Source organism: Pipistrellus kuhlii, unplaced genomic scaffold (assembly GCF_014108245.1).
Source record: "Pipistrellus kuhlii isolate mPipKuh1 unplaced genomic scaffold, mPipKuh1.p scaffold_m20_p_2, whole genome shotgun sequence".
Lineage (NCBI taxonomy): Eukaryota > Metazoa > Chordata > Mammalia > Chiroptera > Vespertilionidae > Pipistrellus > Pipistrellus kuhlii.
In genome coordinates, this window is record NW_023425515.1 from 130,666,788 (window position 1) to 130,693,913 (window position 27,126).

At 34.9% G+C, this 27,126-nt stretch overlaps 1 protein-coding gene across 6 annotated transcripts in view; it reads left to right on the forward strand.

Moving 5' to 3' along the window:
- The window catches only part of ZNF644 (zinc finger protein 644), a 100,003-nt gene that overhangs the window by 28,491 nt on the left and 44,386 nt on the right, over positions 1 to 27,126 (forward strand). For 5 of the 6 annotated variants that reach the window (XM_036444284.1, XM_036444278.2, XM_036444281.2 and 2 more), the window contains exon 2: positions 5,494 to 5,554. The exons of the other annotated variant lie outside the window; for it this stretch is intronic. In XM_036444284.1, coding sequence (XP_036300177.1) covers positions 5,533 to 5,554 — 22 coding nt within the window. In that variant the 5' untranslated portion in view covers positions 5,494 to 5,532. The remainder of the gene's footprint in view (positions 1 to 5,493; positions 5,555 to 27,126) is intronic. 6 annotated transcript variants of the gene reach the window in all.

A 27,126-nucleotide genomic window follows, 5' to 3' on the forward strand; every position in this document is an offset into this window, starting at 1 on the left:
TATTTAAAAATTTTCTGTGCATTTATGCTTTAGAGCTATTTGATGTATACACCATATTATTTTACTTTCAATTCCATCTAACACTCCTTGTCTTTTAATTATAACATAAGTTTGTTTAGATTTCATATAATTACTGATGTCTTGATGTTTATATCTGATTTTAGGTGTGTTCTATTTATTCTGACTTTGTGTTCTTTTTCTCATCTTTCTTGCCATCTTTTGGATTAAATATTTTTATTCTCACCTTCCCCCACCTTTTCAAAAACACTGTTTTGTCTATGGCCTGAAGTCTGATTTTTGTTTATTGAAAAATATCCCTTTTTTTCACATTAATTTTTGAAGTATTGTATCATTAGGTATAGAAGATATTGTTCCAACACTTCCCTTATTTTCTGATAGTCAGCCATTACCTGTATTGTCATTTCCAATATGTAAACTATTCTGGAGGCTCTCAAGGTTTTCTCTTTGGCCTTTAGCAGCTTGAATATGATATATATAAATATAGATTCTTTGTGTTTTTTTTCTTCTTGAGTTTGTTAATATTCTTGGGTCTGTAAGTTAATATTATCTACCAAGTTGGGATGCTTTTGACTATTACTTCTTCAACAAAAATTAACTTGTACCTTCTTTTTTGCTCTTCTTTCATTCTGTATCTATGTTGAGTGGGTTATATCTATATTGGACTACCTGAGATTGTCCTACTGGTCTTCGAGGCTGTTAAATTTTCTCCAGTTATTTCACTTTGTTTTTTGCATTGGATAGTTTTATTGCCCTATTTCAAGCTTCCCAGTTCTTCCTTCTGCCTTCTGGTGATTTTAAATTTTATGTAAAAGCTTTTTATTTTTTATATAGAGTTTCTATCAATACTTAGAATATGTTTTCTTTTATTTTTAATGATAGAATGCTTTAAACTCCTTATATATTATCTACAACAGCCAGGGTACTCAAAACCAATATCTAGGGCCGCTCCCCCCCCCCCCCCATCCCCCCCCGAGTATGAATCAAGTTTTCTTTTTTTTGTTGTTGTTGTTTTCTGTTTTGGTGTGTGTGTGTGTGTGTGTGTGTGTGTGTGTGTGTGTGTGTATTGCATATCATGTAACTTTTGTTTGAAAACTGGACATTGTGAATATGTTCTAGTGACTCTGGATTTGTTAATGTTCTTCTAAGAATTATTAGGTGAAGTTTAGTGTCAGATTTTGAATCTTTCTCTGTGGTTTTCTTGCTCCTAGGGATTCTTATTACCAACTATTCTGCTGGGTGTGGGTTCTTTCTTTTGACACTTCAGTCTTGTAGGGCTTCAGCTATCTGCTGTCCTAATTGTGCACAGCTGTGGAATGTACCCTTTTGAAAAAGCATCAAATTCAGTACAGCTCTATTTTTCAATGTAGTCGTCCCCCCCGCCCCCCATCCCCTCCCTGGCTTCTGCCAAATTTTCTGCTTTTAATTCTTCCCTCCTTGCCAAATGAGTGGAATAAGGGGTGCTGCGGAATTGAGGCTGTTTTTGCAGATAGACTTTGGGGCTCAAGCTGTGTAATTAATTTTTACTGTGTATTTAATTCTAGATTGAACCTTGTTATATTTAAGTAGGAATTGTGCTTGAAAATTGAACTTGGGGCAAGTATAAATTAAATACATTAATCTGTTCAGTATCCAGATGACTCTAGTTATACTTGTTTCATTGAATGTGTCTGATAGGATTCTGGAAGCATAGAATTGCCAGTTGTAGGGTAAATGTAGTACCAGTTACAGATGTAGAAAGATTATTTATTTGTATCTTTACTCTTTTGGTTATAAACGACAGTGTTTTTTTTGTTTTCATTATTATCATTCTGACATTCTTAATTTGAGAATTGGACTTTATTTTTTCTTCTAGTTTATTATTTTCATATTGTGGTTTTAAAAAACAGATTTATTAAAGTATAATTACACTAGGGGCTCATTGCAGGAAGATTCCTGCAAGAACAGGGCTTCTAGCGGGCTTTCCTCCCGCCACCACCACCTCTCCTTCAGTGTCCCCCTCCCACCCCCCCATGCTTTCCCTGCTGTCTCTGTCCCCCACCCCATGCTTTTCCTCCCGCCACCCTCTCTGCCCACCACAGCAGCCACCACCACCACCAGCACCCGGGTGGGAATGGCTGGAGGCTGGGAGGTCAATTGGGAGTAAAAGAGACATATGTAAATCTTTAGAAAATAAAAATAAATAAGGAAAGAAAGAAAGAAAGAAAGAGAAAGAGAGAAAGAGAAACACTGATGTGAGAGACACATATCAACTGTTTGTCTTCTGCACTCAACCACCAGCACCCGCCCTGCCTGCCCTGCCCGCGTTTTCCCTCCAGCAGCTGCCTTGCTTTTTGCTTTCCCTCCCTCTTCTTTCTATGCTGTCTTCAGTCTTCACTCCTCCCTCCCTCAGTGTATGCAAAGTAACTGCCATCTTTGTTGGTTTAATTTGCATACTTGTTCTGATTGGCTGTGGACGTAGCGAAGTACAGTCAATTAGCATTTTTCTTTTTTATTAGTGTAGATAGTAAGTTACAAATTTTATTTTTTTTAAATATGTTTTATTGATTTTTTACAGAGAGGAAGGGAGAGAGATAGAGAGCTAAAAACGTCGATGAGAGAGAAACATCGACCAGCTGCCTCTTGCACACCCCCTACCAGGGATGTGCCCACAACCAATGTACATGGCCCTTGCCCGGAATCGAACCTGGGGCCTTTCAGTCCACAGACTGATGCTCTACCACTGAGCCAAACCAGCTTTGGCGTAAGTTACAAATTTTAGAGTGTATAGTTTTGACACCTATATAAACCCATCAGTAATTGCCTGTTTAATATCTGAAAACTATCATTTTATATGTTTCTGGTTTCTAAGGTAGGGGACAACCTCAATTCCTGTTATTTTACCTTGCCCTTGTATTAATTTTTTCTCTTGATGTTTTTAAAATTGTGGTAAAATATATAACATTAAGCACTTCTAAGTGTTCAGTTCAGTGGTAAGTATGTTTACATTGTTGTGCATCAGGTCTCTGGAACTTTTTATCTTTCGAAGATGAAACTTTTTACCCATTAAATACTAACTTTTTTCCCCTTTCTACTTTATTTTTCTCTGAGTTTTGACCATTTTAGATATTTTATGTCAGTGAAATCATTTTCTATTTAAAAGACCATGTTATCTACAGATTTTTTTTTTCTTCCTTTCCAATTTGATTGCTTTTATTTCTTTTTCTGATTTATTTGCTCTGGCTATTATTTTTAGTACTGTGTTGGAAAGTAGTATATATAAGTGGGCATCTGATCTTGATCTTAGAGAAAACATTTTTAGCCTTTCATATTAATATGTTATCATCTGTGGGTTTTTCACATATGACTTTGATTAGCAGTTTCCTTCTATTCTTAGTTTGTTGATTGTCTCTGTTATGCTTTTTCAGCATCAGCTGAGATTATTGTGATTTCTGTCCTTCATTCTATTATGGTGTATTACATTGATTGATTTTTATTTGTTGAGCCACCTTGCCTTCTAGGAATAAATCCAACTTGATCATTCTAACATATAAAAAGCCAGGGGCCTCACGACCGAAACAACTGGACGGACGACTGAACAGCAGGCTACGTGGTGTGACAAGGCCAGCAGGGGGATTAGTGAGGGATGACTAAAGGACTGAACAGCAGGCTGTGTGGGGTGATCAGGCCGGGAGGGGGGTTAGTGAGGGACAACCAAACGACTGAACAGCAGGCTGTGTGGGGCAACCAGGCTGGCAGGGGTGGCAGTTGGGCAAGACCAGGCCAGTGGTGGGGGGCAGTTGGAGGTACCCAGGCCAGCAGGGGGGGTGGGCAGTTGGGGACAACCAGGCTGACGGGGGTTCAGTTGAGGGTAACTATGCCAGCAGGGTGGGTAGTGAGTGGCAACCAAGCCACTGAGGGGACAGTTATGGGTGACCAGGCTGGCAGAGGGGCAGTTAGGGGTGATCACCCAGAAGTTTGAAATCAGTATCACTGGGCAGAAATTAAGGTGTCAGCAGGGTTATTCTCTCTGAAGGCTCTAGAAATAATTCATCCCTTTCCAATGAAAGATTTTACTTGGCTGATTTTTGCCAATCATATTTTCACTTAGCCATAGTTATTTCATAAAGTAACATGACTAGATCCAGAAATTATGTGAATTTTTTCCCTCCGATCTTTGAAAATGTAACAATTCAGCCTGAATTTTACTTGTTTTATTTCTATATTCCTATGTACATTTTAGGATACAACACAAAATTTCTGTAGTCGGTCTACATTGTTATGCTTTTATAATGTGCTCATCCAGTGAAAATGCTAAAATTAGATAAATGAATTTTTGTCCACATTGTAGTTCAGAAAATGCACAAGTAAACCAATAGGGTTGATACAGAACTGTTACTAGTTGCTATAGCAGTTGAGAAACACAGCTATACATAGCTGAAGAAATTAAGGAAGGATTTGTCACGGTGACTGGGATAATTAATTGAAAAACTAGTTAAAAGATATTAGTGAAGTTAGATAGTAGGTATAGTAAACCATGTGAAAGGTATGAAGAATTTAGTGTAGTAGAAGCACAGGGTAAAAGTGACAGTAAAAATTAAGGATAAATAGAGGTGAGGTCACTGATGGAACTATTGAAGGACTTGAAGCATAGATATGACATCTGCAAAAGGATTACTTTTATAGTTCTGGAAAGGATGAATTTGAGAAGATAGTTTGGAAATAGAACAGTTATAGTAATCTTGGTATGAATGGCAATTGGTAAGCTGGTGCAGTTTTTTGAGAGTAAGAATTCAGACGAGTTACAAGTCTGTTTCAGGCAGGGGAAAGTCATGTTTAGAGTTCAGGGTAGGATATAATGAGTCTTCAGAATTTATAGAATGTGATAAAATTAGAGATAAGTAGTTTTTTTTACAAGTAAATTTTCAGTGGAGTGTTGGGGTGAAGGTTACATTATACTAGATTAAATTGAGGAAGTAGAGTATTAGTATATGCTATTTTCTGTAATGATTTTTGGTATTTATTAAAGTAGCAAATCAGTGTTATCCATTATTATAGCTACTATTAGTATATACTTTTATGTATCTTATTCTGTATTTTTTCTTCAACTATGATAGTTGGCATTTTTTTATATGTACATAATACCATTAGGTAAACATTGATTAGATAGTATGTTTTATGAACAAATTCTGATTTTAATTATAGCTATTGACATACTATTAAAGTTATTACAACAAATTTTGTAAAATATTTCGAAGAGAACGAGAAAATATTTCTCATTTAAATAGGTTATTTTTTTAAAAAAAATAATGGGACTTAGCAAATTCCATGAAGGTTTAATTACTCATGTTTTAGTTGAACAATTTTTCAGATAGATATCTTACCAAGAAAAATTTTGATTTTCAGTTTTTAATTTAAAAGCATTGGGTGTCATAGATGTAATTATTCATATCTGGAACAGAAAACTAATTGATGGTTTTACCTGTATTCTTTCAGGTTTGATTTAATTTTGAATGAGATTGTTCCTGCAGCAAGATGTTAATAAGACAAAATCTAGGTAAGTAGAATACTACTTTTTTTTTTAAATAGTACATACCAAATTAGGAATAATACCAAAAAAAATTTTAACTGCCTTCTAGTCCAGAATCAATGAGTTTTTTAATGAAATTCAGAAATATAAAGAATTGACTTTTTGATGCACTTGATCCAATTGATTTGGTGGGAGAAAAATACAACAATCAAATTATGAAACTGAATAATTTCCTCTTTTATAACTTAGATGTGCAGTTTTCAATGACTACAAAACAAGTTTAGAAAATCAGAGTTAATAAAAGGTTTATTAGGTTGCTTCACTGTTCTTTTCTTGTAGATTATAGTACTTGAGTAGCTTTTGCGAACTTTATTTTCTTATTTCCCTTAATAAAGTACTTCACAAATTGGTTAAAGTATCCAAATTATGATTTTTAATATAATATTCAGAATTCTAAATGAATGGCTTAATATTTTTCTTATGGGATTCTCTGTTTTTTAAATTTAGCATTCTTATTTGCTTTCATTTTATTATTTTTAAGACTGTTGACTTTCCAAAAATTAAATTTTGGCCTTGTACTTTTGGTCTGGTATCTGAAAGAACGCTTTTTAATAATATAAACTGTTGAAATGTTAAAAAATAGACATTTATTTAATGTGTATTTGTTAAGTGTATATAGTTTCAAAATATAAATTAAGAATACTTTGATAAAATTACATTAACTACAATATTAACTTGACCTTTTTCTAATCTGACAGATGATTCAGCTATCAGAAACTTGCTGATTTCAAAGTTTAAAAAAAAAAAAAGCTTTGTATGAGAAGTGCTATAATTCAGTAATGTGCAGTTAAATAATGTATTCTCAATAAGTGGTTTAGAATAATTTAAGCAGTTTCCCTCTTATTGCTATTATATAATAACTAGAGGCCTGGTGCACAAAATTGGTGCAGTGGGGGGTTGTCCCCTCAGCCAGCCTGCATCATCTTGCGGTACGGGAGCCTTTGGGGGATGTCCAGAGGGAGCAGGCCTAAGCTTGTAGTCGGACATCCTTAGCGCTGCTGCAGAGGCAGGAGAGGCTCTCATCACTGCCACTGTGCCCGCCAACCATAAGCCCAGCTTCTGGTGCACTGACCATGAGGGGGCAGCTCCTGCATTGAGTGTCTACCCCCTGGTGGTCAGTGTGTGTCATAGTGACTGGTTATTCTGCCTTCTGTCAATTTTCATATTAGGGTTTTATTATCTACACTAATTAAAGGGAAAGATGCAAATTGACCATACCTTTGTGATCCCCAACAGCCAGTCAGGAGTGAGTATGCAAAGATGGTGGGTTAATTTGCATACACAGGCGCCCAGTGGCCGGGGGCAGGACACTCACTGCATTTGACACCGCTCCAGCTCCTCTGGACTCTGGGCATTGTGGGAAGGTGGAAAGGCAGCTCCAATGGAGCGAAGGCAGAAAGGTGGCTCCAGGCTGGAGCAAAGACTGTGCCGGCAGCCAGGATAAGGAAGGCCCATCCTGCACAAATTTTTGTGCATTGGGCATCTTCCCTGTTTTCCCAAAAATAAGACAGTGTCTTATATTAATTTTTGCTCCCAAAGATGCGCTAGGTCTTATTTTCAGGGGATGTCTTATCTTTCCATGCGCCAGGTCTTATTTTCGGACGATGTCTTATTTTCGGGGAAACACAGTAGTATAGGATAATAGTAATGGTAGTTTGAAGAGTATTTATTGGCTGTGTATTATATTAAGTGATACTTGTGCCTTATTAATCTTTATATTACCTCCTATGAGATAGGTAACTGCAATATAGAAACTATTTTTTTGTTAATAGGGAGCTATTTCTTTTTATTTGGAAATGCATTTTATTTTGCTAGCATGCATTATAAGGAACATTTGCCTGCATATCTTCCCGAAGGAGAGAAGCTTCTGTATTTAAGGTCTTACAGGGATTTTGTTTGCTAGTTGAATATACAGGTTTTATTAGAGACTTTATTCTGATTTCTTGTAAGTTAGGTATTACTCAAGGGATGATGCTAGTTTAGTTTACTCTAACCTTATCCCACTCCAATTATATGTGCAATTTTCTTTTTATATTAGGTTCTAATGTATGTATGGTAAAATATGGAAACTTTAAAGTACAGAACTGAATGAGTTTTTACATATGTGTTTATATATATAACCACCATCCAGATCAAGATGCAGAATATTTTTATTGTCCCAGAAAGTTCCTCTTGTTCTTTCCCTTCCAAATCCAATAGCTTTTCTCCCTGAGGTAAGCATCATTCTGAATTCTGTCAGCACAGCTTAGTTTTGCTTGAACTTTGTGTATATAAAATTATATATTCTGTATTCTTTTGTTTTTAGTTTTCATACAACATAATGCTTTTGAAATTCCTCCAGGTTGTTGTATCAGTAGTTCATTTTTTTTTTAATGTTGAGTAATATTCTATGTAAAAATACTACAAATTTTTTATCCACTGTCTGTAATTTTTTTATTGGATTCTCTGAGTGCCAACATTCAACACTGCTTTTCGTCCTCTAGTTTTCCCTTCATTTTCTTCATCACCTGTACAATGAAATGTAAGCTTTATAATATGGTATATAATGTTATCACTGTAGCTGATTCAGAATGCCGAGTAGTATCTGAGTAAACAAAATATGATGTTTTATATTCTTAGGTTTAATCCTAAGTATATGTTGTCAGTCTTCCCCAACCATTTGCCTCCCCAATTGTCAATGTCCCTCCCTCATTAGCTTATCTCCTGAAATAGTCCATCTCAAGCATCATTTTGTTTTTGAGCCAGACCTGGCCATACCACAATAGTCATTTTTCTTTACTAGATTGTGAGCTCTTTGAAGGTATTGTAGATACCTTCCATGTCTTATTTATCTCAGCACAGTACTTAGTGAATGTTTGTTAAACATAGAACAATGAAAAGATATCTCTAAGACAAATAGAGATTCAGAATATTTACTGGCATAAGATGGGGCTTTAGCACTTCAATTGCTGTTGAGCTGTATGAAGGAGCCTTTGAGAGCAACATAGAGGGAACGTTATAGACATTTTAGAAGACAAATAAAATATCCCCTGTCTTCTTTCAGTCTAGTTGGAATAAAATAGCTAATCATTATTGATCTTGATTACTCTTTCTAAATGAAGGTATTAATCCATGTTATGGAAATTGGTGTATTTGTTACTAATAGTATTTATATTACTTATTTCTTTTGTACTAGTTTGTAATAATTATTTCTCTAAAAATTTAAAAAGATGTGTTAGACTAATAGAAGTAGAAGATTAGGAAGAATGGTCACTTCTGTGAGAAGTAAAAAAAACTGCCTCATTTTCCTCAGGGTAAAAACTGTTGGAGTGGAGGAAGGAATTGAATTATAGTCTGGAATTGTGATAACATTTTCATTTCCTATAGCTTAGGAAACTTGCTGCTTGCTGAAAAGTAGTTTTAAAAAGTGTGTTTTATCATTATAGATCTGTAATATACATAAGTATTTTTTTTATTGAACTTATTGGTGTGACATTGGTTAATAAAATTTCATAAGTTTTAGGCGTATAGTTTTATAATACATTGTCTGTATATTGTATTATCTGTTCACCACCCCAAGTCAAGTCTTCTTCCATCACCATTTATCTCTCCCTATATTTTCTTAAGAAATGAAACTTTATAAAACTTTAAAGCATTTCGCAGTAGTTTTCTTCCATATTTGAAATTTGGCTAGTTGGGTTGGCTATCGTAGTCGGCTGGGGAGTTTTTATGCCTGAAGCTTGATTGCCTTCTAGCAAGTCTAAAGCGAGGAGAGGTTCTTTCCCACTGGGATCAATTTGTTGCTTTTCCTCTCTGCAGCTTCTGCCATAAAGGTTGAACACAGACTTGGATGTTGACCCCATCTCATGCTGTTCTTCTGTCTCTCTACAAGGGTTTTCTTAGACACAGATTCTTATTGAATGTAGGACCCAATTTTATTTCATCCTGGATGTTAAATGTGTTTAGTTTTTTTGTTGATAAATTATGAGTATTCAGAGAAATTTAATCTTGTGATTGCTTGACTTAGTGTCTTTATAAGATTTCAGACTTGTCCGTTCCCCTCCCCCAGAGGTTAATAGGTATATTTGAATTTCAGACTCTTCCTCTTTATTTTGTGCTAGAATATTTTAGTCAACTGCTGTTAAGCTTTTCTATTTTGCAGAATTTCTAACTCCAAGGATTTGAAGTTCTTCATGAAAGTGTGTTTTTTTTAGGTTAATTTTCTTCATTTCCAAATTTTCTGCATTTCACTTTAGTAGCACTGTAGATGTGTTTTCCTTTGTTGTAATATAAAAAACAAACAAACCACCTCTTAATTAATAAGGTTATTTGTTCTTCACTCTTGATTACATTGTACAGTGTACATTTGCCTGTTCTCAAATACATTGCCAAGCAACATTCAGTATTTTCAAAATTGTATTTTAAAATAAAAGTCATATATCCTTATATATGTGAGCAAATAGTACAGAAATGTTTAAAAATAAGCAAAACTCTTTTCTCCCAGCACTGTGCTCCCATAAGTTATCAAAAATAGCTTGTATGTATTGTGCATCTTTCTCTTTCCATTTAGCAATATATCTTGGACATTTTTTCCTATATACATTATATATAATACAACTGTTTGGATAATTGGGTAAATCTCAGAGTTTTTTTGCTTATGTAAGCAATACTGCAATAAATATTCTTGACTATATTATTGGGATTATGTGAGAATGTCTGTATGGTAATTTGTAGTAATGGGTTCCTGGGTCCCTGTATGTGCCCTTTAATGTATGATATATATTACAAAATTGCAGTGAGATTGTACCATAACATTCTTATTAGCAGTTTTTGAGAATATCTATTTCCCCACACTATGCTAAATGTTTATTTGTGTTTTAATTCTTGTCAGTCTAATCAGTGAAAAGTATATTTATTTGTGAATTTCTTTAATTGTGATGTTTTTCTTTTCTTTTTTTTAATAAATATATTATATTGATTTTTTTACAGAGAGGAGAGAGGGATAGAGAGCTAGAAACGTTGATGAGAGAGAAACATCAACCAGCTGCCTCTTGCACACCCCCTACCAGGGATGTGCCCGCAACCAATGTACATGCCCTTGACTGGAATTGAACCCGGGACTCTTCAGTCCGCAGACCGACGCTCTACCACTGAGCCAAACCGGTTTTGGCTAATTGTGATGTTTTTCAAAGGTTTGACATGTCACCTTCATTTTATTATTAAATCCATCAATTAACATACTTTCATGGTTTAAGTACTGCATTTAGTTTTTAATATTGAATAACTAAATTTTTTTTAAACATATTTTATTGATTTTTCACAGAGAGGAAGAGAGAGGGATAGAGAGCAAGAAATGTCGATGAGAGAGAAACATCGACCAGTTGCCTCTTGCACACCCCCTACCGGGGACGTGCCCGCAACCAAGGTACATGCCCTTGACGGGAATCGAACCCTGGACCTTTCAGTCCGCAGACCGACGCTCTACCACTGAGCCAAACCGATTTCGGCTGAATAACTAGATTTTAATAAAAGCTACATATTCTGATATGTGAGCAAATAGCTTTCTTTGTTTTCTTCATATTTATTAAGGATAAATATTTCCTAATAATGAATTTCTTTATAATTGTCACAAACAAATGTTAGCATAACATGTACATAAATAGAAAGAAAATAAAAGCCATTACTGAGTATTAGGTTTATTAAATCTGGACTAACAGCATGCCACCTGAGCATTAAGAAAACTTTCCTTCGTTATGATTATACTTTTGTTGTCTTTAACATGTATTATAAGCTGTAATTATTTGTCTGAAATCAGCTTTAAAGTCTATGATCTCCTGTTTCTAAAATTCTTTAATTCTAGAAATTATTAAATTTAAGAACTGAAAAAAGAACTGAAAAAAATCCTTAACATATAATAGTTTCCTCTGAGTTATTTTTAAGGATTAAGATTCTGCCTCTTTGGGGCTTATTTTTTGTACAGTATTTCCCAGTGTGATGCCTTTATTACTGGATATGTTTGTATTTATATTGTTTTCATCTCTTAAAATTCATTCTTGGTTTTACTGTGTTGTTTTATTTATTGAAAGGGTTAAGTAGGCTGCATTAGTACGTTTTTAAGCCAAGTGGTCAGTCTATTTTTCCAAAGAAAGTTCCATCTGTGCCTGTATTTATTATAAAAATTTCAACCCAAATCTGAAGTGGTTTTCAACTTCACTGTTAAATATTAGTTAAGTGGCAAATGTCATTCTAATGTGTGAACAGGAAATTATAAAACTGTCCTGTCAAACAAAAAAATTTGCTGTTGCTTTAGGTTGAACTTTTAATGGTAAGTTTAAACTGTAAATAAAGCTGCTAATTAAAACAAGGCATTGAGTAAGTCTATTGAAATTGGATGTCTAGGCACTATGCTACATTTAAGTATTCATAGCTAATTAGAATTCTTAATGCCATATAACGAATTATGTTATAAGTTATGAACAGAATACTGTCAGATGTAAAGAGAAATATAATAGGACTAAGGAGGGAATTTTGAAAGACAAGATCAGGAAAGGCTTCATAGAAGGAAGGTGATGTTTCAGTTGGGCCCTGAAGGAAAGAATAGAATTTTGATTGTAGGAAGACCTAGGGGAAATGTAGACAGAGGGAATGTGAATTAAATTTTAATTTCCAGAAATTACTTTGTATAACAGTTTCACTCATCTAGATGTCCATGCTGTCAAAATTACTGACGTCCCCCCCCCAATTTTATCAAAGTTTACACTCTACTGTAGCTTAGAATTCATTGTTTGAACTCTTCCTTTGTTCTGTTTTTCAAACTTTTAAAACTACTCTAATTTTGGACCCACCAAGAAATAAATTATACTCTGAAAGGATCTATGCTTATCATTAATTTACATATGACAGTATTATACTTAAGAGTGTGAAGTTCATCCATAACATCCAAAACAACTGAAGGTTCAACTTAGTTGATTTATTTTATGCCCCTGAGGCTTCCCCTACTGGTGTTACTTTAGGAAGTGGAAGATACTTTCCCAGACTAGGCCACTTGTTGCCGTTAAGTGAGGGAAGGTAATCTCTGGAAAGATAAAGGGTATGTTGTGGATTCGCTGCTTGTGGTTGTGGTGGGATCTCGTTACTAAGGCTCCCCACCTACACACTGCTTCTCAGTGGAGGAAAGCAATCTCTTACCTGGCAATAGAGGATAATGCATTGATTATCAGCAGAGCTTCCAATAACTCTTGCTGCTTCTGCTAAGTTTATCTGGTTTGGACTACTGAACAGTACAGGGAAGGAATGAGCCTAATTGGGCTACTTTCTGGTGCTTTAATAGAAAACAGTGACCCTGGGCAACCTTCTGTTAAGAGCCATAAGGTGTTCTACTATCCTCTAGTCTCAAGGTCCCTAACAAGTTCATCTTCCTCTTGACTTCTTTCAGATTTCTCCTTTAATTATCTTTTTGTTTTATTCCTGGTTTTATAGTTGTAATGAGCAGTGGGGAGATAAATATAGACTGAAAGTGGCATGAGGCATGATTATAACTCACGTTAATTACTGCATTTTATTTATTCTGTATAAGATTATTTTCATAAATCCATTAGGTTTAACATCTTTAAATTATTTGCCTTTTACAAAAATAGTGGCATATATAATTAGTTGGTATACCATGAATATAGCATCTGTTATAAAGAGACTAGAGGCCCATTGCAGGAAAATTCCTGCAAGAATAGGGCTTCTCCACCGCCCTGCTTGCTTCCCGCCTATCTCCGCCACCCCACTTGCTTCTCCGAAGCTTCGCTCCCTTCTGCAGCGCTTGGCTTCCTTCTACGCTGTCTTCAGTCTTCACTCTGCGCCTGCTTATGCTAATTAATCACCATAGTTGTTGGGTTAATTTGCATACTCTCTCTGATTGGCTGGTGGGCATAGTGGAGGGATGTTCAATTTGCGTGTTTCTCTTTTATTAGTGTAGATAGTTTTCTAATGTTCTGAATGACAAAGGTGACTTAGAATAGTTTACCTATTGTTTTTTTAAAAGATCTAAGAAATTTTACAGATACATACATTTCAATTTAATTTTACTTATAACAATAAAACTTCAACGTTGATATTTATTTGTCTTGTCTACTGCTTCTAATGTCTTAGAATATGCCTAACTAGTCTTTGTAGTAGGAGATAGAAGCAAGAGCACAGTCACAACTACCACAGGTAAACAGGTGCACCAAATCTATAGGTTAAAGAAATATTTCTGATTTATTGGCTCTCTTTGAAGATCTCTACCTTAGTAGTAACTGCAGTTCAATACCTATTGTGCTGACAGTGATGATGTTGACAGGACTTTTAAAAATTTGTTTCTAGGTACATATTTAGTCTGGAGGGATGTTTGCCATTGAAATATGGAAATTTCTAGAATATTGTTGCTTAAGGGGTATGAAACAAAATATGTAAAAAATTGGGAAGTTTTAAGGGTTCTTCATCACATAGGCACAATCTGTTATTAACTCAAGGTGTAGTCTTTTTTCCTCCCCCAGAGGATTAGGGGTGGAGGCTAGAAAATTCCAAGCGTCTAATCACAGCTTAGTCTTTCTGGTGACCAGTCCGCACCCATCCAGAGTACCATAGCTTCCTTAGAACAAAAGATCCTCTTATCACTAAGGAAATTCCAAAGGATTTAGGAGGTCTGTATAAGATTTTCTTATCATTCAGGAAATTACAAGGGAGATTTTAAGAGTGCTTTGTTAGGAATGAGGAGCAGAGACCAAATATATATCATGTGTCACAGAGTTCCTTATATATTCAAGATATTAACCCCTTATCAGATATATGATTTACTAATATATTCTCTCATTCCGTAAGTTGCCTTTTCACTCTTATTATGTATCTCCTTTGATTCAAAGAAGTGTTTAAGTTTGATATAGTCCCATTTCTCTATTTTTGCTTTTATTGCATTGCTTTTGGTGTCACATCCAAGAAAACATTGCCAAATCCACTGTCATGAAACTTTTTTCCTTTGTTTTATTTTACCAGTTTTAAAGTTTTGGCTCTCATGTTTATGTCTTCAATCCATTTTGAATTAATTTTTGTATATGGTTTATCTTAGTCCATTTGGGCTGGTATAACAAAATAAACACATATTTTGGGTAGTTGATAAGACAAAAATTTATTTCTCACAATTCTACAGGCTGGAAGTCCTGAGATCAGTGTGCTAACATGGCCAAACGTTCCCAGGGCCCTTTTCTGGGTTGTAGACTACTTGTTGTGTCCTTACATGGCAGAAGGGGTATACCTTCTTTATACCTTCTTTTATAAAGGCATTAATCTCATTGATGAGGGTTCTTTCCTCACTAATCACTCTGAAGGCCCTATCTCCTAATGCCATTACATTGAGCATTAAGATTTTAACATACAAATTTTGTGGAAACACTACCATTCAAACCAAAGCATGATGTAAGCTAAGAGTCCAGCTTCACTGTTTTGCATATGTTTTCTAGTTTTCCCAGCACCATTTGTTGAAAAGATTGTTCATTCCCTAACAAATGGTCTTGGCATCCTGGCCAAAAATCATTTGACCTTATATTTGAGGATGTATTTCTGGGCTCTCTCTTGAATTCCATTAATCTGTATGTCTGTCTTTATGCCAGTACCACACGGTTTTGATTATTATGGCTTTGTAGTAAGTTTTGAAATAAGGAATTGTAAAATCTGCAACTTTGTTCTTTTTAAAGATTGTTTCAGTTTCAGTTATTTGGGATTGCTTGTGACTTTAGGGTTAATTTTTCTGTCTGCAAAAAACTCCATTGGGAATTTGATATGGGTTGCGTTAAGTCAGCTTTCTGTAGTATTGACATTTTAACATTATTATGTCTCCAAGTCCATGAGCATTGGATGTTTTTCATTTATTTTGTACTTAAAAACAAACAAATTATGGATATTAGCAATACTGAATCAGAAATTTCAGAAAAGAAGTTCTCCAATCTGTGTTTTTGAAAGGGCAAGTTTTTCTGAAGCATAGCTAGGTTCCTGACCACTAGTCCATAATTTTCTCAGCCATAGAAAAGGACAAGTGGAAACTTTTTTTTTTTTTTCTTAAAGGGAGTAGTTTGGAAATGTTTGATTGACTAATTGATATAAAATTATTTTTTAATCCTCAGCCAAGGACATGCAAAGAGAGAGACATTGAAGTGAGAGAGAAACATTAATCAGTTCCCTTCCCTGTGCTCCCCAACTATGGATCAAATCAATGATCTAGGTAGGTGCTTTGACCATGAATCAAACTGGCAACTTTCTGGTGCAGGAGACAATACTCAACCATCTGAGCCATTCTGGCCAAGCATTGGCAAACTATTTTAGTTAAGATAATTTGCAAGGGCCTAAATATAAGTTTTGTATATTATAGGTTGAAAGGAGATACATGTTTTATGTATCAGGTATATATTAGCTAAGTTGTTCTCTTTTGATCATTGAGGAAATCGACTTAGGTACTTATCCAGGTACAGTAGAGATTCATCTCATTGCTTCATAGGGTTGTAGTAATAAGGGTATGCAATACTAAATTGTTTTTTTAGGCATGCTTGCTCATATGCACACAGATTCTTTTTTAAGTCATAGTATGTAGCATATATTACAGTAGAATAGAACCTTTATAATCAGTATAATATAAAACATCTCATTGGTTCTGTCAGGATGAATATATGACTACCAGGGCTTAAACAACAGAAATTTTTTTTTTTTTTACAATTCTAAAAGTTGGAAGTCAGGGCAGATTAGCTTTCTCCTGAAGTCTTTATCCTTGGCTTCACTTTTTTTTTTTTCTCTTATCTTTACACAACCTTTTTTTTCCCTGTGAGAATGCTTCCTTGAGGTCTCTGTGTATTCTAATCTCTCCTTACCAGGGTATGGAACCTTTTTTCTGCCAAGGGCCATTTGGATATTTATAACATCATTCTCAGGCCATACACAATTATTATTGATCAAATACTTCATTAACTCACCCTTAATACTTTGGCACGGCTAGACCAAATTATTTCTTGGGCCATATAAGGGCTGGACGTTACCCACCCCTGCCTTGTGAGGATATCAGTATGATTGGATTAGTTAATAATCTCCTTTTAACTTAGTTACCTCTTTAAAGGCTTTGTCTCCATATATAGTTACTTTCTATTTGAAGTTAGAGCTTTAATATATATTTTGGTAGGGGTGGTATATTCAGTCTATAAACAGTGAGTTAAAAATGTTCTGTATGATTGAATGAACTAATGAATTAATAAAATTACTTGGAATTTTTTAAATGAATATTTAACCATATTCTTAGAATGTAATACAATATAATGCATTGTCACATAAGTAGCTTTTAGTTTGCTTTGGCAAGTAGGTATGTATCAGTGTCATCTGAAAGGTATACTAAAGTATTTAGAAAAAAGATGTCATAAAACTAGGAGGGAGTTATAACCTTATTTTTATATATCATTTATGATATGAGTTTTTATCACGTCATAAAGACAATAATTATCTTAATCCTTTTTATTATAATATTGTCATAAGGAAATAAGGTTTGTACTATATATCAAAATTATATAATTTAATCTGGAGATAACTGCTGTTTAGGCACCTGAAAGCTAAAGATAGAACAATAAATGTTGCAAAGATTTATATTATGTATTCTTTTTTCATGTTAGTGAAAATACTAAATGAGCTTTTAGCTTTTGTAAAAACACTGATGGCTATTATTTTTCTTTATTGATTAAGCTATTGCATATGTGTCCTTATCACCACATTGCTCCTCCACCCCCCAACTCATGCCCTCACCCCCTGTTGTCTGTATCCATTGATTAGGCTTATATGTATGCATACAAGTCCTTTGGTTGATCTCTACTGATGGCTATTGAGAGTCTACCCAGAAGATGCAGTGTGTTTGGATTAAAAAAGTTAATAAATAAGACATTTTTGGAAATTAAAAATTGATGTGGTGTAAGTGGATGCTACACTGACACATTCCCAGGATCAAACTGGAATTACAACTAAAATACAAAAAAAGAAAAAAAAGAAAATCATCCTGAATAATCAACTGAAGACTAGCTAGAGAAAACTCCCAATAACAAAGGAAGGAAAGTGGAGACCACATAGAGACACATAGGAAGGGCGGAGGTACAAAAGGAATGGCCAGGCTCTCACTGACAGCAGCGAAGTTCTGGAGAGATATCTCAGCGGTGGGAGGTAGCCATTGAGAACTCTGTGGCCTAAACCCCAAGCTGGGCCCCTCAGAAGATAGCATCAGAGCTGAGAAAGATAACCACATAACATCTAGGTATGAAAAGCAGCATGGTTGCTGTCTGCAAGGGAGAGATGGCTGGAAATTCAGGCACTCTTGAAGAGCCAATGCACAAAATTTTGTATGTAGCCACTCACCTTGGACTCTGGCAGAGGGAATGCAGGGTGGACTGGAGCTGTGTGAGCATAAGCCAGAGTTGGGGGCTCTGGGGTTAGAACTGAGAAGGCAGACACCCTATTTCCTATGCTGAGTCATTCCCTCACTCTGTACAGGACATATCTCAGTCAGACCTTTGCTATCCAGATGGATTTTGCTAGGGACGAGGGGTGGCAGTGCCCCACCATATTGGAAAACCACTTGTTCCACCATGTGGTGTTCCTGAGGCCCATTAATAGACAGAATAATAATTAACCTCCAATCAGAAGCAATTTTCCCACCTTCTTGGAAAACCTCTTGTCCCATCTATGAACCATTGCCTATGGCTAACTACAGTCAGTATGCTGACAAAGGCAGATCTCTGGAGGATTTGAGTCTTTGCCTAATCTAATTAGAAAGTGTTTGACACTGTCATTCACTAGAGATTGGGAGGTGTAAGTAGATATACCTAATACATAGTCACAAACCTAAATAGGCAGCCATAATGGGGTGACATGAAAACAGCCCTCAAATGAAAGAACAAGAGAATTCTCCAAATGAAATGGAGATAAAAAATTTATCAGACATAGAGTTCAGAGTAATGATGGCAAAGATGCTCAACAGCATGAGAAACTATGAAGAAAGACAGCATTAATAAAGAACACAGTGGAAGGATTACACAGCAAATTAGGGAGGGGGGATCACTCAAAGAACCAAAAAGAAAAAAATGAAGGACACCTTAATATTGCTGTGGGACCACAAGAAACATAACAATATTCACATAATAGGTGTGTCAGAAGGAGAAGTGAGCAAGGGATAAGAAATAATGGCTGAAAAACTTCCATTACATAATGAAGGAAAATGTCACACAAGTTCAGGAGGCACAGTGCCAAGCAAGAAGAACTCAAACAGGCTCAATCCCAGACATCATAATTGCCAAAAATTAAAGACAAAGGAGCTCCTCCCATAAGGCTGTTGATTTCTCATCAGAATATCTATAGGCCAGAAGGGCATGAATGGCATGAAGTATTCAAGATCATGAAATGCAAGGATCTGAAACCAAGATTAATAATATTCAGCAAGGCTACCATTCAAAATACATGGTGAAATAAAGAGCTTCTCAGACCAAAAAAAAAAAAAAAAAAAAAAAAAAAAAAAAAAAAAAAGAAAAAAAAAAAAAAAAAAAAAAAAAAAAAAAAAAAAAAAAAAAGGCTAAAGGAGTTTATCACCACCAAACCAGCACTGCAAAAAAAAATGCTAAAGGGACTGCTATAATGAGATGAATATATAGAGAAACATAGGCATACAGAATTAAAATAGCAATAAATAAGTATCAATAATAAACTTAAATGTAAATGAATTAAATTTTTTAGTCAAAAGACCTAGGGTACTAAATGGATACAAAAACATGACCCAATAATAGGTTGTCAATAAGAGACCCAACTCAGAACAAAAGACTCTGGATAAGAGTGAAGGAATGGAAAACAATTTTCCATGAATATGGAAACAAAAATCTAGGGTAGCCATACTCATCTGACAGAGTAGACTTCAAAATGAAGCCCATTCCAAGAGACAACAAAGGAAAACTAGATAATACTAACAGGATCAATACAACAAAAGGATATAACTATTATATAATAAACATATGCACCCAATATAATAGCACCTAAATATATAAAGAAACTTCAGGAGAACTTTAAGGGAGAAATAGACAGCAATACAGTCATACATCCTGCTGACTTCACTGGATGGATCTTCCAGACAAAAAATTAACAAGGAAACAGTGATTCTAAGTAACACACTGGATCACATGGATTTAATTGACATTTATAGGACATTTCATCACAGGACTGCAGAATGTACATTCTTAAATGTACATGGATCATTCACAAAGATAGACCACATGTTGGGATACAAAACAAGCCTCTACAAGTTCAAGAAGATTGAGATCATATCAAGCATCTTCTCACATCACAATGGAATAAAATTAGAAATCAACTTACAGTGAAAACATTCAAACATGAGACTATAGCATGCTATAAACAATGAATGGGTTACCAATGAGATAAAAAAGAAAACACTTCCTGAAAATCAATGAAAATGAACACACAACAACCCTAAATCTCTTGGGCACAGCCAAACAAGTTTGAGAAGTAAGTTCATAGCACTACAGGCATGCCTCCAAAATAATATAATAATAATAATAATAATAATAATAATAATAATAATAATTAAACAACTATTTAACCCTACAACTTAAAGGATTAGAAAGAGAAAAATAAGGAAAGCCCAGAGTATGTAGAAGAAAGGAAGTAATATAATTAGAACAGAAGTAAGTGACAGAGAAAAAAAAAATCAAAACAAAAAACACATAAAATCAATGAAACAAAGAGCTGGTTCTTTTGCAAAGATAAACAAGATTGATGAACCAATAGCCAGACTCATCAAAAACAGAGGACTTAAATAAAATCAGAAATGAATTTGGAGTAGTAATTGACACCAAAGAAATACAAAAGATTTTAAGAAAATACTGTGAACAACTATATGCCTACAAGCTGGATAACCTTGATGAAATGGACAAATTCCTAGAAAAATACAACCTTACAAAACTGAATCAGGAAAAGTCAGAAAACCTAAATAGGCCAATAACAACAGATGAAATAGAAACAGTAATAAGAAGGGAGGGATGGAAGGAGGGAAGAATGGATGGACGGACTCCAGCAAACAAAAGCTTGGGTCCAGATGACTTCACAGGGAAGTTTTACCAAACATTCGAAGAAGAAATAACACTTATTCTCAAACTTCCAAAAAATCTAAGAGGAAGGAACACTTTAAGCTCTTTTTAATAGTCTAGCAACCTAATTATAAAACCAGATAAAGATACTACAAAGAAAGAAAATTACAGGCCAATAACCCTGATTAACATAGTTGTAAAAATCCTCAACAAAATATTAGCAAATCAGATATAGCAATATATTAAAAAGATCATACACCGTGACCAAGTGGAAATTATTCCAGGGATGCAAGGCTGGTACTATATTCATAAATTAATAAATGTAATACATCATATATACAAATTGAAAGACAAAAATCACATGATCATATCAATAGATGTAGAAAAAGCATTCAACAAAATTCAACACCTATTTTTTATGATAATCTCAGCAAAGTTGGAATAAAGGGAACATGCCTCAACCTAATAACGGCCATATATAACAAACATATAGTGAACATCATCCTCAATGGGCAAAAACTAAAACCATTTCCCCTAAAAACGAATAAGACAGGAATGTCCTCTTTTTTATTCAGGTTAGTGCTAGAAGTCCTAGCCACAGCAATCGGGTAAGAAGAAAAAAATAAAAGGCATCCAGATTGGAAAGAAGTAGGTAAAACTCTTTATTATTCACAGATGACATTATATTGTACATTGAAAACCCTAAAGACTGCACCAAAAAAATTACTAAACTTAATAAAGGAATTTGGTAATGAAGTAAGATACAAATCAGCACCCAAAAATTTTTTTGGCCAAAATTTGACATTTTTAAGTATAAAAATATATATGATGTTAACACCTTCAGCAAATTTGACATATGAAGTTTTGAAGCTTGTTGTCAATACAACAAAATAGCATACATATCAAATCACATATATATCAACATATGTGTAAATCCATCTTTTGAAAAAAATCAGCATTATTAACTGGTACACCTAGGATGCTAAATGAAATACACCAATCAAAACGTCAAATATCACATAATCTTTCTCATATGTGGAATCTGATGAACAAAACAAGCTTATGAAAGAGGTAGAGACAGAAGCATGTAACAGACTGGGGAATCTCGGAGAGAAGGCAGGGGGTGGATGGGTGCTTGGAAGTGATCAACCAAAGACCTTGTATCCATATATGCGTGACCTTTGGACACAGCCAATAGGGTGCTGAAGGCGTGAGGCAGAGGTAGAGGTGTGGAGAAAGAGGATATGTAATACTTTCAACAATAAAGATTTAATTTTTTAAAAAGTTTGCTGTGTTAAATTTTTATAACTGATTACAGGCTTTATTATTCTTACAGTTAGCCTGGACTTAGTGTGTATCCCTTCATTTACATACTTGAGCACCTATTAATTGTTCAAAACAGTGTATACAGCAAGAGACATGGTTCGAGTTCTCTTAGAAATTGGTTTCATTGGGAGAAATACATTATTCAGTTATAAGCAATTATTGAAAGGCATTAGATCTCAAAAGCAAAATTCTTCAAAAGCATGTGACAAAGAAACTTAATATTTAGAAGGTTAGAGGAAGGTTCCTGAGAGCAAATGTTGTTTAGAGCTGTGATGTGAAGGAAGATCATGATTCAAAGTTATGTAAATGTATGTGATTAAGGGCTGGAGAGTACAGAGCATGCTAGACTAAGGAAACTGCATGTGCAGAGGCCCTGTAATGGATGAGAAGGAACATGTTGGGAAATTTGAAAGAGGGCCAGTGTGATTGAATCTCTGGTAACTAACTAACTGGTGTGAAGTGTGAGACCAGATTGGGACAGGGACCATCAAAGCCATATCAGCTATGTGTAAGATATGTGACTCTGTCCTAGGAGAGGAAAACATTCTGTTCCACAAAGGAGTAATGAACTTGAAAAGATCACTGTGAGTATAGTTTTGAAGAATTGATTAGAAAGGAACCAATAAATCCACTTAGAAAGCCAAGATACATTAATTTTTTAAAAAATTTATTTATTTTATACAGAGAGGAAGGGAGAGAGAGAGAGAGCTAGAAACATCGATGAAAGTCATCGATCAGCTGCCTCTTGCACACCCTCTACTGGGGATATACCCGAAATCAAGGTACATGCCCTTGACCGGAATCGAACCCGGGACCCTTCAGTCCCCAAGCCGACACTCTATCCACTGAGCCAAACCGGTCCCGGCAAGATACATTCATTTTTAAAAATTCACTTTTTTCTGCTTATGATAATACACAAAAATGTAGTCACATTAAGTAGCATTTTGTATGCCACGGATGCATGTGAACAAAACATTAGTCAGGAAACTTTTTAGTAGTGAGAGAAAAGAGATAATGAAATAATTATAATTGGAGATGAGGTCTTCACAGAGGTTATCTAGTGAAAGGTGGGCCATTAGGGTGAGGCCCTATTCCAGTTATGACTGGTCCCCGCATGAAAAGGGAAAATTTGGACACAAACATGCATACAGGGAAGACAATTGGGAGAGAAACAGGAAGATGAATTACAAGCAAAGGAAAAACCTGGAACAGAGATCCTTTCCTACTTTCCTGACTCTGTATACTTAAAGACTGCTGACATTGTTATTAAACCTTCAGGTCTTTTAAGAAATATGGAATTAAAAAAACAACAAGCAGCAAAAGTAAGCACTACTTATATACTTCTAAGAAAAATTTAGCATTGAAGCTGTGAGTCCATAATAATACATATTTTGTTCACAAAAGATTGACTTCTTTTGTTTTGCTTTTAAACTTCTATACCAAGTTATTTTACAGTGTTACTTAATTTATTGAAAGATTGATTTTATTTCAATATTATGTTTCAGTATAACATTTTCTATTGCTTCAGAATGGTATTTTGGGATGGCACGGGTGGGGAGAACGGGGAACATCTGTAATAGAGTTAACAATTTTTAAAACGTAAGAAGCAAAAAAAAAAAGAATATTTTGGAAAAAGAATTTGCTACCACTTGGTGGCACTACTTGGCTTAAAAATGAATCAGAATGTCTTAACTGCTGTTCTACATAAATGATTAAATTCAGTGGGGATCTATTTGATATTAAGTTACTTAATATAAATATTTGATTCTGAATTTGTATTTACAGTAGAATTGCTGTTGTAAAGTTGAGTTTTATTAAAATATAGAATATAAAAAGATAAATCAACTCTTAGTTTAGAGGGGGAAGTATACAAATTTTTTATAAAAATATATGTTCTGTCTTAATCCTCTTTGTTTCTAAATCTGAAAAACATTTTTAGTATTAGGAACAAACATCTTCAACTTTTTTTTAATATTACCATTTTCCATGATGTACATTTTATTTTGTCTACATAAAGCTAAGATTTTTTTAGGTGGTCAAGGTAAATGGAACACAATAGGGAAAAGAAAGTTTAAATGAATTTAATTATGTCTTCCACAACATTCTGAAAACTCAGTTTTTTTATTTTATTAATTTTAATTAATTAGAAAAAGGATCCTGAACTGCAAGATGTGGGAAATTATCATGTCATCAGATATGATTTTAATAGCTAAAGTATTTGTAATTATTGATTTCTAGGTTTCATATATAGCATATAAAATGTCTTTTTTAAAAGTTGGAATATAATAGATGCAGGAAAGTACACAGAATATAACTGTACAACTCAATGACTCACAAAATAAACACTCCATGAACACCACACATCAAGAAATAGAATACTGCCAGCAACCCAGAAACCCCATTTCTTTTCCCAACCACTTTCCTATCCCTCTTTCCTGGAGCAACCACTGGCCTGGCTTTAAAGACTATAATGCTTTCTTTTAACACATGTTCTTAGACTTTTATATAAATAGAATTATGTAGTAATATTAGTCTCTGCTTAACTTGTTTATTAGCATTATGTTTGGGAGATTCATGAATGTTTTCACATGTAACTGTTGCTGATTTGTACATTTTATCACTTTTTTTGTTTTTATTTCTGTATATTTGTATTGAATAATGCTGTCATGAGCATTCTTGTACATGTTGCTTGGGGCACACGTACATTTCTGTGAGTATATACCAGGAGTAGAATAACTGGGTCATATATATATATATATATATATATATGTATATATATACACACACACACACACACACACACACACACACATATATATATATATATATATATATATTCAAATTTACAAGATAACACAGAATTGTTTTCAAAGTGGTTGTATCCACCCCATCAATAGAATATGAGGGTTCCTATTGCTCTATATTCTCACCAACACTTGTATTAATAGCCTCTTTGATTTTAGCCTTCCTATAGGATGCATTTCCTTGATTCCAAATGAGATTTAATACTTTTTCATAAATTTATTCGCTGTTTGGATATCCTCTTTTGTGAAGTCTTCTCTCTCCTTACACCCAGCATTTTTTGTTATTACTATTGAGCTTTCTATATTACTGATTTATAGGCGTTGCATATTTTATGCATATGAGCCCCTTTTTTCTATTGGAGTTTTTGTGCTTTTTCTTTTTTTGTTTTTAGGAGCTTTTGTACATGCTAGATACAAGCCCTTTGTTTAATTACATTTTTTAAGTTTTTTTTTTTTTAATCCACATTGGAGTATATATGTCTATGGATTTGGGCGGGAGCGGGGGGTGGGTATGGAGAGGGGGAGAGAGAGAGAGCGAGAGAGAGAAAGGGAGAGAAAGAAAATGTTGACAGGTTACCTGTAGGTGCCCCAACCAAAGCTGGCCAGGAATTGAACCCGAGACTTTTTGGTTTGTAGGAGGGTGCCCCTGCCAACTGAGCCATACCCACCAGCGCTGTTTATTTAAATTTGTTGGAAAAATATATCCCACTTTGGCTTGATTTTCACCCTATTTATTAGTACTCTTTTGATGAAAGGAAGGTTTAAGAGATCTTTCCTGGCTCCAAGGATATGAAGATATTTTGTTATCTTCTAGATAGTGATTTTCGACCTTTTTTATCTCATGGCACACATAAACTAATTACTAAAAATTTTTTGGTCTTTTTTGTTGTTGAATTATTTATACATTTTGCATATTTAACCCTTACCAAATATATCCTGATAATGCCCTTTGATGCATAAGTTTCTTTATTTATAAGGTCCAAATTACCTACTTTTTGTTTGTCATGATTATAATCAAATCTGATAATCCATTACCAAATCAGACATCATAAAGATTCATCCGCAGGCCTTCTGAGAGCTTTATGATTTAGCTCTTAAATATTTTATATTGTTGACCTATTTTTATTTCATTTCTGTATTTGATATGAGGTAGTGGTCCAACTTCATTTTCTTGTGTGTGATTGTCCAAGTGTTTCAACACCATTTCTTGAAAAGACTCTTTTTGCCCCATTAAATGGTCTTCACATTTTTGTTAAAAATCAGTGGCCACAGATAGTTGCATTTATTTCTGGACTCTCAGATCTGTTCCCTTGGTCTATATGTCTAACCTTCTGCCAGTACCACACTGATTATAATAGCTTTGTAGTAAGTTTTTTTCTTTAAATCCTTATCCAAGGTTATTTTTTCATTGGTTTTGTTTTTTAGGGTGGAGGGGAGGGGAGAGACAGGATCGGGAGAGAGAGAGAAACATTGATGTGAGAGAGACATATTGATTGGTTGCCTCCCACATGGCCCTGTTTGACAGGAGATTGAACCTGCAACTGAGGTACAAGCCCTTGACCAGGAATCAAACCTGCAACCCTTCCATCCACAGGCTGATGCTCTAACCCACATGTGTCAAACACAAGGCCCGCGGGCCAAATCCGTCCCGCCAGGCCTTGCAATGTGGCCCGCACCATGCTGTCATCACTGCACTCCGCTGCGTTTCCATCACAATGACAGTTTATGACTGTTCAGTAAACCATTCGGCCCGCGACTTAGGCTGGATTTTAGATTTTGGCCCCTTCTCTGTTTGAGTTCGACACCCCTAACCACTGAACAAATCAACCAGGGCTGTAGTAAGGTCTTTTTAAAAAAATATATATTTTTATTGATTGTAGAAAGAGGAATTGGGGTGGGGAGGGGGAGAAACATAAATGATGAGAATCATTGATCCACTGCTTTCTGCATGTCCCTTACTCAGGGGATTGAGCCTGTAAGCTGGGTATGTGCCCTGACTGAGACCTGGTTCATAGGTCAAGGCTCAACCACTGAGCTACACCAGCTGGGCTGTATTGAGTTATTAATATAGTGATTACTACTACTTTCTTTATTTTTCAATATTGTTTTTGTTCTTCAGGCTCTTTGTAGTTCCATATGAATTTGAGGATCAGCTTATCTGTTTTTGGGGGGAGGGGGGAGCCGTTAGAATTTTGATAGGGATTGCATTGAGTCTGCAGAACATTTTGGGAAGTTTTGCCATCTTAACAATATTTCCTGTTTGAATCCATGAGCATAGATAACTTTCCATTTATTTAGG